Raw genomic sequence first — 17,578 nt, 5'->3', positions numbered from 1 at the left:
TCGAGCTTAATAGCGTGGCTAGGGCATAGATAACTTACTAGGATGAATAACTGACACAGTGTAATGAGTAACTGCTGAGTGATAACTACCACGAGTCTTGAAGCGCGCTTCCTTAAATATCTATGCGGCAGCTACAACAAGCTGGCAACAATGCTTAGACACTGCTATGCGGAAACTAGCCGGCTTGCGGAACGTTCGAGAATCGAAGTTCGGGCTATTCGAGAAATCGGCGAAAGCGAGGCTTTGGAAGATTCGAGAATTCAATCGACGTTGCTATGCGAAGGCTAAGCAGCCTTGCAGAACGTTCGAAAATCTAAGCTTTAGGCTATATTCGAGAATTTTACTTGTTAAATGTTTACAAAATTTGAGGACTAGAAGGCTTATACAATTCTGAAAAAATGCTTCAATTCTGAATAGTATGAAAAATAACGAATTTTTTAAATATATTTTTATACTCAATTGTTAATGCATAGGATTCATTGTGTATTATATGGGATTGTAAATTTGTATAAATTTTGAGAACCATTCAAAGTTAATATATTTTAGTAACATTTAATGTGATATATGATATTTTATATAAATAAGTATCTATGAAATCCTCCTTACACATTAACATACTAGGGTTGAAAAATTCACACGCTAATTTTTGTATATTTTTTCATTTGAATTCTGGGAATGCTACTGTCACAACACTATATTATGATTATCATTCAGATTATATGAAGATTTAGCTTAAAACAGTTTTAAACTGCTTAAATAATAAATATATAATCTAATATCAATAGATTATTTATTATATTTTTGTAATATTAATTGCTTCAACAGCATTTGTAAAATTATATACAATTATAAAAAGTATACATTCATTAAATTTATTTAAAGTATAAACATTAAAAAAGTATTCTATAAAATTTTGATACGTGTCTTTTGTGGTTAATCAAGGCTTTTTAAAAGAATTTTGTTATGTTTCTTTAACGAAGAATAATTTTACCAATAAAATTAGAAGTTATTTCATGTTTATAATAAAAGTAATGCAGAATATGAAGATTTGCAACAATTATACGATGTAATCTAAAGATAAAAAGTTAAATATAAGTCTAATTAAAAAATTAATTCGATGATGAAAATATAAAAAATATATTAATTATAATATGATAGTGTAATAATTTATAAGAACATATTTTATTTAAAAACTTGAGATATTTCAAAATAAAATATCTTATAAAGCTTAAAAAATAATTTTTATAAATATTCAGTCCGCGAGTTAAAATATTAATGGTTAATATTTACATACATACTGTTTAGAAATCCAGTCATACAGTGGTCGAAGGACCAGGATGGTTGGATTAGACTATAACGACCAGTTGCTGGTGAAGGAAAGAAGCGCGGGCAAGTGGAAGGGATGGCGTATGTACTCAGTAATTACATACATTTGCTTATCGTGATGTTTATTGCCTTTTATTTTACAAATTACACAATAATAATGATTCTAAGATGGTGTTGAAAATCTGTGAGATCTTAAAGTTGGTGGTAGTTGCCACGTGACGTTAGAATGCAATACATGTAGAGGTAGGAGGTCGTAAATCTCCGGATCCTCTTGACACAGTGTGCTTGGTGGTAAATTGTTATACTGAAAGTAAGAGGTCGTAAATATCTATTACGTCTTCGTGTAATGCCATGCGATGGTAACGTATATGAGAGGTGCCCTTCGCGGCTTGGTGCTCACAGCGATTCAGTTGCCTTGCCGGATCCTGCGATGAGTGCCTAGATATTGTACTTCTTATAGTCGTGTCCGTTCTTGTAATGCAGTCAGCACTCTTGACTGCGTTAAAGTTATTTCACACTTGAGGGTTGAAATAGTATTAAATATAATGTCCGTATTGGAAGGCTTGCGGCCACTTCCTTGACTCTGCTTGGCCCAATGGGTCTTAGCTGACTGGCTCATGACTGAGTAGCTATTTGACTGAATAATTTACAATAAGCGCCTAGGCGTAGTGTGCTGCCCTTAAATATCCGCATGGCAGCTTACTTAGCTGGCAACAAAGCACCGTTGTTGCTATACTGGAATCTTACATGAGGCGTAGAAAGAAAACTCTAGATGTTTCGATAATTCTTAGAAAAAACAAGGCTTAAGAAATTTAAAGAATTCCAAGCGACGTTACTACTCGAAGACTATATAAACATTGCAGGCCATTTGAAACCAACACATAACAAGTACTCGAAAATTCTCGTACCCAAGTATTTACAGAAACTTCGAAGCTAGAGGGATTAACAATGCCGAGAGTCAATGGTCTTGGAAAATGCTTGAATCCCGAACACAATAACTGCAAGAAAAATATAGTTTATATTAAAATTTAATTTATATAATTAATTTAAATTTATATACATCTTTCTATGTACTATAAAATGATATATTGCAATTATTCATATAATTGAAATATGTGTGTACAGTAAAGTCAAACCAACTTCGTTAAAATTTTAACATTAAATAAATTAAAAATTCCTTATTGTGCATTATACAACATATTTAATAAATATAGAAATATTTGACATTTCCTTTCGAGATTGATCCAACTTCCGACGGTCGTTGGACACTTGAGAAGGTCAATACATCTGGAAAACACTCGTGAATAGTTAATTTATTTATTCTCGCTTATCTAAAAACGTGCTCATGATTTTCCGGTGCAGTTAAACGATCTTCTTGTTTACTGCCAAGAATACGTAGAATTAATTTTTATACATCTTCATTACTCGATTTTTAATTAGTATGTAAACATATTCTGTTCTAGCAATTAATGATATCGATTATGCTTTTAATATACTTTATGAATATATATATAATAGTAAAAAATTAATATTAAATTAAATTTAATATTTTATTTTATTTCCTTGATTAAATAGTGAAGAATTTCTACTTGTCAATGCTGAAAAAAAAACAAGAAAAAGATCATTTTCATTACAAAAATAAGAAGACAAATTGAAAAGGAGATACATATAAACAAATCAGTACTATGATAGAGTATTTTTCTTCTAAAACTGAATTTGATAAGCTGCAAGTAAAAGAAAGGTGTACTTTTCATTGTGTTCAACTGTTTCTCTTGCACAATCTTTTGGTAGGAACATTAAACACTTGTATACAATAATTAGTTGTAATCTCTTCCCACAAAAATTACTGCATTATAAAAAAGTGAAATAAAAAGACATTGATTACTTTAAATTAATAAGATCTCACAAGGCTGCCATAAATAGTATCGCTGCGATATTTAAAATAGTCAATGACAAGCCCCAGGTTGTTGCCTAAGTAGGTCATGATGTGCCAAGGATTTTATTTGTGAATTCTGCCATTTATCATTTTTAAGATTAACGATCATGTATGAACACTGATAATCAAAAAGCCACGATTTCCTGAAGCTAGATCGTTCACGACATATTGCCAGCATCTTCTTGTGTATGTTCATGCTTCTATAAGTGATGCGTGTCTATTGGTCATAAAAGCAGGTGGTGTCCCGTCATAAGTTCATTTGTTTCGAGTTGCTAATGTTGTTGATACTGGCCGCATTGCATTGAGCTAAAATCAAGCCAGTGGAAACCGAAATCAGTCTGCAAATTCTAACTTGATATTGCCACTGCCGTTGATAAGATATTTGAACTGATTTGTATCGTCCTTGTTTTTGCTTGGTCCTCTTATTTTCTACACACTTACTCTACTCTTTAGCTGAAAATTATTGATTTATTTCTCAGCTTTTTCTTAGTATTTGTATTATCATAATAAAAATAATTCTCCAACTGCCTAGAGCAAGATATAAGAATATTACATATACCTTGGTACTGATGTAAATAACTATATGTTGAATAAGAAAATAGTAAGTTTTTTTTATTAATTTTCAAGTAACTTTAATAGTTAAATATTTATTGGATTACGTATTTGAAAAATCAACAATGTAAGTAAAATTACTATTTCCAGCAAGATTTAATTATTATTGTTTTTATTCAGCTATGACTTCAGTATGTTCCTTCGATACCTTTTCAAGTAATTTCCGTATATAAATAACAAAGCATGGCCAGCTTTATAAATTTAAGTTGAGTACAATCGCATCTAAGAAATTTGTTAAAATTATCACGTGGTCTTCAACTTCTGGACTCACTATATCACCATTTTATTGAAACACATGTCTCAGCTGATCTTACATCATCGTTTATATACACATTAGTATCATTGATTATCACATATAAAAATATATCCTTACTTTCTTATTTTATTTTTTTAGAATTAACAATTATATATAGTATCCTAGAACGAGGAATCAATGATTTCTTATTTCTTCTTGTATATAACTGGATTGTTATTTTTTTTTTAATATTTTTTGATATATACTATTTCATCATTATTTTTGCTATGAATTATTGGAATTTCTATATCGTTTTTACATATATCTATTACTATTTTTATATTTGTTATTAAACTTATTGAACTATTAAATAGTTATAAACTCTTATTTTATAATCAATAATTTAATTCATTAATTTATTTTTGTTCGAAATTGTAGTGATGTAATTCTTGGCTCGAACTGCCAATGCTTCAATAGCTTAATTTGCCGCCCGCCCTAGCAGACGTTCGGAACAGAGTTAGGTGAAAGGGGTGTACAAGAGTCGTGAGAGTTGATTAATTATACATTTATTATATAATTTAATACAATATTTACATATAGGTGTTGTAGAATCTTCTTGAGTTTAATATGAAATTACGATTTTTTGAACTGTCGTCAAGGTGCATTCGCAATATACTTGTCTCCAGGTTATTAACACTTATTCCTGCGTTGAGTTATCTTCAGATTTGGCTTCCATTGATAATTGTCCTCTGTTACTTGGCTTTTCCTTGTTAGCCCTTGACTGCCCACGCGAGCCGTTTTCTTGAATTCTTTTGCGGATAGTGATCTCCGCTGTCTTGTCTCCACCTTTAAATACTTTTGCCATGAGTTCCCACTCAAGGAGCTTCTGGTCTTAGTTTTCCAATCAGAGCGCGCCGCTTTTCGGCGTTATGCTAATTGTGCATGCTCTTTTCCCACTTCCGTGGAAATTAGGCATGGACAAGGGGAATGTCGGATAAAGTGGAAGATTTGCCCCTCTCCAGGACTCATCGTGGTGGGCATAACTTTTGATCAAGCATCTTTGCTTTGCCTATGCAAGCAGCAGCATTGTCAACTTGACAACAATGCATGCTTGTTGGTGGCATTGAAGGCATACGTGCCACGCAGATTTCCCAAGGTCGCACGTGCCGATTTTCGGATAGTAACGGATTCCAAGAAATAATTTTCTCTCAATTGTTTTCAAATAATTTAAGCCGAAAATATAGTCTAGTAAACAAGCTAGCCGAGTTTGATAGTAAGTCGCAAGGATCGTTCATTGCAGACAAAACACTCACTATGTTTTTAGTACGAAAGGCAATGAAGTGGCTGTTTACGAGTATGTTCCAGATATACTGACCTTTTTGATCAACCTTGGCAAGACTTTCTTAGATTTTTATATCTGTTTAATAATTCCCTTTTAATAATAGCTGTTAAGAGTTTTATAATAAATATAATTCGAGAGATTTTCCCTTCACTCTGGAACAATTTTGTTTAAAAATTCAATTTATACAATTATTTCACTATTTGATGTTAACCATATTTGCACTTAAACTTTCAAATGTTTATAATCTAAATTAATTATATTTAAATTATTATTGTCGATTTACTATGTTGCATCATTTGATAATGATGACATTTTCAAATACACTTTATAAATGTAGTATAGATTATTTATAATAATAATAACAGTAAAATTTGTTACATTAATGCTGTTCAGTATTTGAGTACTTTCAAAGAATGTAATTCTCGGAAAATTATAATCTGCTAGCTCGCGAAATCATAAACATTAATTCCGAAATTTCTCGATCATTCTAAAGCCTTTGTTTGCGAACGTTCTTTAATGTTTATATAGTCTTCACATAGCAACGACGGTGGGAATCCTTCAACCTTCTAAAGCTTGCTTTCCTAGAATTCTCGAAACTTCTAAAGCTTTTGTCTCGGAGTCCTGTACAAATCTCTACATATCAACACATGTCCATTAGTTCCAGCTAACTAAACTATCGCGTGTATATGAAACAAACACGCGACAAGTCAAGGCGCTCTCTCTCTCTCTCTCTCTCTCTCTCTCTCTCTCTCTCTCTCTCTTAGTGAAAACGCCATGGCACAGAACATGGTCTGTTTAAGCAGGATCATCATCGAACAGTCGCTCTCTATTAGCAGAGCCGTCAAAGTGAACACGCCTTTCACTTCGTGTGTGTATTCGACGGGCTACTATTATATGAACCGCTAATGAGAGAATACGCTGTTACTAATAATGTTACTGCAGTCTGTCGTTGCATTCTGGAGCAAGGCTCTCACTTACCAGGGACGCTATAGTACCTACTTGATCTACCAAGAAGGAAACACGCTGTAATACAAGACATCACTACTTCTATTACTGCATTACGGATCAAGGCGCCACAACTTCTATATTATTTCTGTATAAAGACGTCACTACATTTTGTATTACTTCTGCATCAAGCATCATTACTTCTATTATTGTATTCTGGATCAAGGCGCCACAACTTCTGTGCTACGTCTGCTCCAAGATGCCACTGTACTCTAAATCTCGATGAGTGCCATAGTGCGCTGTATAAAAATTAATTCTACTAATCTGGCTCAGGAACCAAACGCGTAGAATTAACTGAGAAAATCACTAGATGTTGTGTGGGAGAATGTGTAGGCAAGTGGAAGGGTTAATGCGCTAATTCAATAATTAACACATATAATTCTTATTACTGTTCACATGTAATTCTTATTCCATTTATTTTCAATTTATTTCCAATTTAGAGATGATTAATCGTGATGAGATTACAAATAACCTTTATGTTTCTCAATAATAATGTGGCATTGTGATATACTTTTATTGGAGAATACTTGAGAGGTTAAATAGTTAAATAACAAATAGTTCTTAAATAGTTCGCTAACCCGGTTCCACTAGGAACCCCATCTTTTTTCCTGTATCCAATACTTGCAGCTTATCAAATTCAGTTTTAGAAGAAAAATACTCTATCATAGTACTGATTTGTTTATATGTATCTCCTTTTCAATTTGTCTTCTTATTTTTGTAATGAAAATGATCTTTTTCTTGTTTTTTTTTCAGCATTGACAAGTAGAAATTCTTCACTATTTAATCAAGGAAATAAAATAAAATATTAAATTTAATTTAATATTAATTTTTTACTATTATATATATATTCATAAAGTATATTAAAAGCATAATCGATATCATTAATTGCTAGAACAGAATATGTTTACATACTAATTAAAAATCGAGTAATGAAGATGTATAAAAATTAATTCTACGTATTCTTGGCAGTAAACAAGAAGATCGTTTAACTGCACCGGAAAATCATGAGCACGTTTTTAGATAAGCGAGAATAAATAAATTAACTATTCACGAGTGTTTTCCAGATGTATTGACCTTCTCAAGTGTCCAACGACCGTCGGAAGTTGGATCAATCTCGAAAGGAAATGACAAATATTTCTATATTTATTAAATATGTTGTATAATGCACAATAAGGAATTTTTAATTTATTTAATGTTAAAATTTTAACGAAGTTGGTTTGACTTTACTGTACACACATATTTCAATTATATGAATAATTGCAATATATCATTTTATAGTACATAGAAAGATGTATATAAATTTAAATTAATTATATAAATTAAATTTTAATATAAACTATATTTTTCTTGCAGTTATTGTGTTCGGGATTCAAGCATTTTCCAAGACCATTGACTCTCGGCATTGTTAATCCCTCTAGCTTCGAAGTTTCTGTAAATACTTGGGTACGAGAATTTTCGAGTACTTGTTATGTGTTGGTTTCAAATGGCCTGCAATGTTTATATAGTCTTCGAGTAGTAACGTCGCTTGGAATTCTTTAAATTTCTTAAGCCTTGTTTTTTCTAAGAATTATCGAAACATCTAGAGTTTTCTTTCTACGCCTCATGTAAGATTCCAGTATAGCAACAACGGTGCTTTGTTGCCAGCTAAGTAAGCTGCCATGCGGATATTTAAGGGCAGCACACTACGCCTAGGCGCTTATTGTAAATTATTCAGTCAAATAGCTACTCAGTCATGAGCCAGTCAGCTAAGACCCATTGGGCCAAGCAGAGTCAAGGAAGTGGCCGCAAGCCTTCCAATACGGACATTATATTTAATACTATTTCAACCCTCAAGTGTGAAATAACTTTAACGCAGTCAAGAGTGCTGACTGCATTACAAGAACGGACACGACTATAAGAAGTACAATATCTAGGCACTCATCGCAGGATCCGGCAAGGCAACTGAATCGCTGTGAGCACCAAGCCGCGAAGGGCACCTCTCATATACGTTACCATCGCATGGCATTACACGAAGACGTAATAGATATTTACGACCTCTTACTTTCAGTATAACAATTTACCACCAAGCACACTGTGTCAAGAGGATCCGGAGATTTACGACCTCCTACCTCTACATGTATTGCATTCTAACGTCACGTGGCAACTACCACCAACTTTAAGATCTCACAGATTTTCAACACCATCTTAGAATCATTATTATTGTGTAATTTGTAAAATAAAAGGCAATAAACAACACAAAAAACAGAGATGTTAAATATTGAATTCCAACCCGTGGTCTTAGTCTAAATCTAAACAAATTAATTGCAATTAAACTAAAATTAATTTTGTGGATTTTTCAGATTGCTTTGTATTACAATATAACAAATACAATAGTATAATTGTATGCATATAAACAATTGCATTTTTATTTAATGTTGTGTTTTTCTCATTTAGGGCAAGGCATTGCATTCTTTATCAAAGTTAAAAATTTTATTAATAAATTTATTGAATCAAGTTGTAAATATAAACATATAAATATCGTAAGATCATTTCCTCCTCTTTTGCATAAATATATTTATCTTTACTAAATGTTTTCGGTACAGGTTGGACGTCAATATTTTATATTAAAAACAACAGTGTCACGAAATTTCTTGCTGATGTTTAGGTTTAGATTTCAGTACGCAATTTTATATACTATTTCTTTTATCTTTTTTGTAAGTAAACGGAATGCTATAGGAATGTTGGATGATTCAAAGTACCAATAAAATTCTACGAATCAAAGAATAATCTACAATACAAAATTTACATAAAACTTGCTTTATTTAAATTAAAGAAGTTTTATTAGCGTTACTACAATTGTTAAACAATTTATGAATTTATATAAAATTTATCTTATAAACGAGAGTATAAAAAATAATATTAGTAATAACTTCCATTTAATTATCAATAAATTATTATAGAACTTTATATATCAATTAAATATTTCTTATAAAACAATCAATTCTTTTTTTATCGATAGATTCATTGTGTTATCATCAAAAATGTATTTAAGGCCAGAAGATAAAGAAAATTTGTATGGCTCTGTAAATCCAAATATATTTTTCAAAGAGGTCACCCTGAAATAATGTATTAATTAAAAATTTTTTATTATTTTGATCATTAATTAAAACAAAATACTATTTATAAATGTAAATAGCACTTTAAATACACATAATATATTTAATCATTTTAAATAAGTAATTTACATTATAAATTTATATTAAAGCTGTAAAAGAAATAATGAAATAAAAAAAATAAAGTTTTAAAAATTTGAATAAAAATAAAATTTCGTTTCATTACAATATACTGTATAATTCTTATTATTAATGCTTGAATTTTTAAATATAACAAAATAATAATGAATAATTAAGAAAATAATGAATGTATCTTAAAAACTATTCATAATGAAAATTTTCAAAGATCTTCTCATATTATATGTATTTTTTATTTTCATAAATGTTTTTTCTTAAAATCATAAAAGATAGTAATTTTTAGTACACCTAAAGGGAAAATAATAAACAAAGTTATTATCTATAATACTGATAAAATGTAATTATAATAAATTTTATATGAGAATTTTTAGATAGTCTAATAAAATTTTAATTTACATTAATACATTTATGTAAATTATTTATAATGTATGTAAAATGAAAAAAAAATTTTATTTTATGTAATATTAAAAAAACTATTAAATTAAAATTATAGTTTCTTTATAAAAAATTTAAGTTTATGTTCAACTTTGTGATCACATTAAAATTAATTAATACACAAGGTAAGGAAATTGGTCTTTGTATAGATATTATTTCTTATTCTTTTTGTTGTAAAAATCGTAATAGTAAATTAGCTTAAAGAAGTAAAATGGTTTATTTCTTATTTAGAATTTATCTTTCTTTATATACCTTTATACAATTTAATTTCAATGCTAAATAGATTAATATTTCACTTATAAATATACGCATTAAAAATTGATCAGTACAACTCTCATATGTAGATGACTTGCACAAATATTGATAATTATGTGTAATGGAGAGAAAAAAAAGAAAGAAGATTAACTACTTCAAAAACAGAAAGAAAAACGACTGTGAGATCAAGTAAAGTATAAAAATTGATTTATTTGCAAGAGTATGAATTTCTTAATAATTATGAATGAAATTTCTGGTCTGATATACATTTTATTACACTATTAATTTTAATTACATAAAGAAATAATTTTTTATTCCATACTCGATTTTGACCTAACCTGCTATCTTGGGTAGTGTAGTTCGATAATTTCAAAATTTAATCTTTTTTGAGCCGAGAAAAGATAAGATAATGACAAATACTGATCAAATATTGAAGTAAGTTCACATTTCTATGTTTACAAAATTATTATTTTAGTCTGTTTCTTACTATTTATGCTTATATATGATACCATATGCATATTGATATTTTACTTTGGCAAGAAAACATTATTGGATGTTTATTTGTTTTGACAGTAAATTAAATTCTTCAATAATGTCATAAATTATGATAATCTCATATTTTAAGTTTGTATTTTAATTTTATTGTATTTTCTCTTTTTTCCTGTATTATTTAATTTATATTTCACGAACTTAATTATAATTATATTTATTTCATCACAATTTTTTATATGCTGTTATTGTAAAACTTTACGAGAAAAAAGTTAATAGTGTTAATTGAACCAATTTAATTGTTAAAAAAGCTTAATTGATATTGCTTTTATTTTATAGATTGTACTTTGTTACATGGAATGTAGCTGCAAAATATCCAGAACAGGATCTTAGTCAATTATTAGGATTAAATCATTTTACTACATCTAATCAATTACCAGATATCTACATTATTGGGTAAATTATAAATGATTAAGATATATGGCATTGTGCGAAGGATAATTTAGTTCTTAACATTTATTATTCAGTCTTCAGGAGGTTAAGTCCCAGCCTCAAAATATTGTATTAGATATTTTTTTTGAGGATCCATGGACAAAATCATTTAGGTGACATATAAGTACAAATGAAATCTTAACAAAAAATTTTTAATTGATAGAAATTCTATTATATAATATGATTATTTTCAGAGAAATTTTGAAGGAATTTGATTATATAAAATTGAAAACACAACGATTACAGGGTCTTGTGCTAAATATATTTTGTCTGAGAAAACATTTAACTTATATAAGATCCATTGCTACTCAATATACTAAAACTGGATTTGGTGGGATGTGGGTAAGCACAACTTATAGAAAAAACACTTATTTTTTATTTGTAATATTTTTTTAAATAAATAAATATATATATATATATATATATGTATATATACATATATATAGGGAAATAAAGGTGCTATCAGTATAAGATTTAATCTTCACGGTGTTAATATATGTCTAATAAATGTTCATTTGACACCTCATGATCATCTATTAACTGATCGAATTGCAGATTATAATGCTATCATCAAAGAACATTTATATAATATTCCTAATACAACAAATATTTTTTTTCATGAGTATGTTGTGAATTTTAATTACAATTTTTTTATTGTATAAAATAATATCATTAAATTTACATTATTATTTTAGTTATATTTTTTGGTTTGGAGATCTTAATTTTAGATTAGCAGATGGCTTAACAGTAACAGATATTGATGTACTTATTAAAAAAAATCGCTTAGATATATTATTAGAGAAGGATCAATTAAGGCGTGTAATAGCTAATAATGATGCTTTTACTGGATTTTTTGAAGAAAAAATTACATTTCCACCAACTTATAAGTATGAATTTGGTTCCCAAGATTTTGATTTTAAGTAAGATTTTTTAAAGAAAAAGTTTACCACATTTTTTTGTTAATAAAATAAGTAAATTATAATTATAATTGTATTAATACATTAACATAATAAGTTTTAAAATATGACTATATTTATTTTATAAATGATAGCAAGAATATCGATATGGTATAAGATTAAGTAATATTAAAAATAAATATCCACAACTACTTGATTCCATAACACTTTTTATTGGGAACTTATATAGTATTAATTAATATTATTTCAGTATTGGATAAAAATTTTATTTATTTTCATGTAGACGTAGACCGTCTTGGACTGATAGAATTTTGTACAAAGTAAATCAAGATACTTACAGTGATATAAAATTAAAAGTTATACAAAATAATTACAGAAGTCATTGTAATTATGTACAATCTGATCATAAGCCAGTTACTGCTGATTTTGAAATTATAATAAGACCTCCTCTTTTTGAAAATGGCGTTGAATTTAGTTCAATAAGTATTTGGTATATTGACGAAGAAAATGCAGTTTCTTTCAAATTTTTGGGAAATGCAAAATGTTGTAATGGAGACTGGATTGGATTGTATCATGAAGGATTTTCTAGTTTAGATGAGTACATTGTTTATGAGTATATTAGACAAGGTAGGAATATATTTGATAAAAAAGATGTCTTATAATAAGATAGTAAATTAATTACCTGTCTACAGATTTTATAACTAATAACAATGTATTTTAAAAGAAAATATTTTTATTAATATTTTCATTGTCAGTAAAATTATTTTATTTAATCTTACCTTTTTTGTCCTCTGTATTATTATAGTGATATTATAGTGTAATTTTTTCATTCCTTATCGATTTAAAATTTTTTAAAGTAATTGTTTTTATATTATATTATTTCTTACCTATGATACAGTCAATTTCACCTAAAGTATAATTATAGTAAGTTGCTTTTGTATAAAATTTATTTATTTTTTATTGAACATTTTCTTTCGAAAGTAATATTATAATTGTACATACACAAATAATTTTCATGAAAATAGATTTGTTAAATAGTATTAAGTTAGAAATTAAATAGTTTGAAATAAGAGAGTGAATTTTAAAATTTGTGCAAAGTAATTTATTACATACGATTATATTATATCTCCCTTTTATACAGTGCCGTATAAAATATTATTTATTTGATGCCAATTTAATAACCATTTACTACTTATTCTTATTTGGTAAAGGTCTAGCAACTTTCTTCTACAGAATTTCAATTAATAAATAATATTTCTGTCTTCATCAAATACATAAGTATATACTTTAAAAAATAACTATTATAATAAAAATATATATAATCGCACCACACATTCATTTAATATAAACAGTGTATAAAATTTTCTAATGAAATTGAATACTTAGTATGTAAGACAAAAATCATTCTTCTAAAACTACAGATGTTAGATTTTTTACTTCAAGTTTTCCACTTTATTCATTATATTTTACACTAATAGAAATTATGATAAATACAGTAAAAAACTAAAAAATTTATATTTAGTACTATTTTTAACTTACATTAATTTCTCTTTGATTTTTTATTATAATCTTGCTCATATATCTTTGCGTTTTCATAACAAATTATTAATATTAAATATTCATATAAAATAATTAAAAAATTCAAATAAAATATCTAATATTTATATTAAACCTTCATGTATTACAGCTCGATTCAGGTACATGTGATAACTGTTATATAAAAAAATGTTGTGTAATTTCATATTTACTTTTTACTACTTTTTAAATTTTTTTAAAACAATAAATGTTTATAGTACATAAAAAGCATATATAGATCGAAATATTTTATGAATTTAATAATATAAAAATTAATTTTTTTTGTATATTTATAATAATTAATACTTATAATTATTATTAAATAAAACTTATAATTAAATTAAATAATTATTTTATTGACATTTATTTCGTATTTTATTTATTTCATAATTAGATGCATTATCTTTATTATCTATCTTCACATTTTTGTAATTTAAAAATGTATCTGTTATTTAATTTTAAAAAGAATTCTTGTCAGAATATTATTCAAATGCATTTAAACCAGTTTAAATTTAAAAGAAATAAAAATTGAAGTTTGCTGCTAAATTGCTTTATTCTTTATATATTATATTATCTAAATTATTTAATTATGTGGATATTTTTGAGTAAATCATAAAATTAATGTGATTATATTGTGTACTAATTACTTTTTATTATATTTGTATTAATTCCAAGCTCTTATAATTCATATCGGTTGTGTATAAATATAATTGTAGTGTTAATATAATTTACAAATATAATTTATAAAACTGTTAGTAATTAATAATTACTGCAATACTATAATAATTAATTACTATACACTTAAATTTTTTTGTAATATTGAGTGGTAATTTGAAATAAAATATGAATAAAAATAATAAGTTAAAATTGACTAATGTAATACACTATGACATCGTAATATTTAATAATTGTAAATCGATCCTACTAATTATGTTTTAAAATATCTTTTTAACATTTGATTTAAGTATTATTTATACTAATATGTTTTATTATAATTAAAAAAAAATTTTCACTTATATAGTTTTTAAATATTTACTAAATTTGCTATAGGCTAATGAAATACACAAATAATAAACTTTATCTGTTATTTCATTAAAAATAAAAGAAAACATTTTTCATTTATTTAATTAAATATATATGAATATATTTTCTAATTTTAATATATAAAACTGTTTAGGGAAGTTTGAAGCTGCAACAGAATCTGATCTAGATTTGGAAACAATTTATTTTAGTGATACTGCAATTCGTTCACCTGGGATGTATCGTTTGGCGTACATAGCCCAGCACGGTGATATTATAGAAATTTTGGGTATGAGTGTGGCATTTCCCGGATATCGACGACAAAGTTGATAAGTAAAATAGTTTGAATTTCTATTACAGTTATTATTTATTGACTCAAATATTTTGTTAAAAATTAGTCTACAAATGTTCCAAATTAGTTTCTCAAAATAAAACTGCAATTTCGTGTGATCTATGTACGAACATATTTTTGGTACCTAATTTTGTAAGCAACTATTATTTTGCAGACTATATTGATATTAGAATTTGCATAAAATTAGATAAATTATATGGTGCAATACTTAATTGTACCTGGAATAAATGTAGATTTAAAATTACATTTTTATAGAGTATAATGTATAAAAATCTAAGAAGTCTATTTTAAATAATAAGTCTAAATGAAAATAAATACTGTTGATTCTTATTATATTAATGTTTAATATTTATTCTCATAAAGAATAAGAGTTTCAAAAGAGAAATTTATTATCATTAAGGATAATAAAGTTGTAATGGTTTATCTCCTCTTTATTATAATATAAAGAAAGAATACACTTATTTTTTATTAAATAATAAAAAATTTTACTATAATTATTTTGTCTTAATATATATTATTTAAAAATATATGCTAATTATTGGGATATCATATTTTAAATTTGAAGTTTAATACAATATCAATTAAGATATTAGAATTACTATAATTATTTATTACTCAAGCATCTGAAGAAATGGCAATTATCAAAATTTTATTCAATTCTTTTTCAAAATGTATATAAATTTGCAGTATTTGTATGAACAAAACTTTATTGTTAATGAGGAATTAATGAAAACAAAAAGTCTAAAGTCTAAAGTATATGTATAAATAATTGAAATATTTTATTTTACTAAATTAAATCAAATTTAATAAATTATATAGAAAATGTAAGATGAATGATTAAGCTATTAATCCTTTAATATACATTTGATGTGTTTTATAATTAATGATTTATGCAAAATGCCTATTGAATAATATTTTTCATAAATCAATTGATATTTATGAATATTATAATAAGTGAATATTTCTATCATAAATGTTCAGTTATTTATTGTTTATTTAATGTATTTAAATATTTACTTATACTTATAAAATAATCAATATATATTTTCGTTATAATTTGTTTCATATATTATATATTATATTTTTTAATGTTAAAAAATATAAAATAAAGTTTATTATCAATTTATGAATATAATTTATTTACTATTTTTAATAGCTTAAATAAAATAAAAATTTTTATCTGTAGAATAAATTGATCGTTATTCTTAATATTAAACAAGTATGCATAATTATTATAAATGAAAGAAAAAGATAAATATTTATTTTGAAACATGAAATTGAGGTAATATTTAGTTTTAGAAATAGAGTAATAGAATTTGATACAAATTGTATTTTAAATTCTAATATTCTATAAAACAATATTATTAGTGTTTGAAGATAAAAAATTAATCGAAATTATTTTGGTAAACGTAAAATGGATATTTATTACTTAAAAATTTCTACGTATACATGAAATTAATAAATAGTGCAAATATGACAAATATTAATAAATTTACGATTTTTATATTTATTAATGAACTTAATAAAAATATTAATACTGTAATGTATAATTTTGTTAGTAAGAAAAAAATTTCAAATAAATAGTTTAATCAATACCTGTAATAAATATTCTGGTTACGTTTACCAAAATAATTTCGAACAATTTCGATTAACAAAAAGTCAAATTGAATTATACTCGTGATTGGGTAATTGAATTTTTTGAAGTCGAATAAAACACTTATTTAGTTTTATTATTAAAACTGAAAGAAAATTTGTTTTACGTTATCATTTGTATTTGTATTTGTATCATTATGTATGTTTTTTACTTATATCTAATACACGATATTGTCTAATTGACATTTGATTTTTATTGGTTACTCATTATCATAATGAATCAGTTTGTCATTAGTTGTTGGTTTAGTTATTGATTGAATAATAATGGACTAATTGAATAATAAATAACTATTTACGTATGTCGATCATTTTTGCATATCCAATAAAATAATGAGCATATTTGTGGTGTATTACATATTATTGTAATTTTGTTTTAGGTACATGTTCCCATATATGTTTGGAAATTTTTAATATTTTTGTTTTAAAAAAAAAAATAAAAATTGTTTTCAGATTGAAAATAATACTAGAACTATTGGTACCAAAGTTATATTTCATGCAAATTATTTTACTATTCAGTTGAAGCCAATGTATACAGAAAGAAAATATAATGAAGAGAAAATTGAAAATTTAAAAGTAAAAGACTAGTTCAATATTTAAGGTGTTTGTATACTTGTTTTGTTTTAAATATACTTATTAATAACTAAATAAATGTCATTGTTTATTATGTTAAACGAAAAATAAATCCTGTAATACCGAGACGCATA

General features: G+C 26.1%; 1 protein-coding gene across 1 annotated transcript; it reads left to right on the top strand.

Annotated features, from left to right (window-relative positions):
* The first annotated feature begins 10,638 nt into the window (after positions 1 to 10,638).
* On the top strand, positions 10,639 to 15,202 carry LOC105366512 (inositol polyphosphate 5-phosphatase K). Its single transcript, XM_011504975.1, has 8 exons — positions 10,639 to 10,811; positions 11,205 to 11,321; positions 11,393 to 11,470; positions 11,552 to 11,699; positions 11,804 to 11,979; positions 12,053 to 12,277; positions 12,558 to 12,901; positions 15,027 to 15,202. The coding sequence occupies exons 1-8, from the start codon at positions 10,786 to 10,788 to the stop codon at positions 15,197 to 15,199; spliced, it is 1,287 nt and encodes a 428-aa protein (XP_011503277.1). The 5' UTR covers positions 10,639 to 10,785; the 3' UTR covers positions 15,200 to 15,202.
* The last annotated feature ends 2,376 nt before the right edge of the window (positions 15,203 to 17,578 follow it).

Source organism: Ceratosolen solmsi, unplaced genomic scaffold, assembly GCF_000503995.2.
Source record: "Ceratosolen solmsi marchali unplaced genomic scaffold, CerSol_1.0 scaffold49, whole genome shotgun sequence".
Taxonomy (NCBI): Eukaryota; Metazoa; Arthropoda; class Insecta; order Hymenoptera; family Agaonidae; genus Ceratosolen; species Ceratosolen solmsi.
This window is presented reverse-complemented; position numbering and strand designations above follow the sequence as displayed.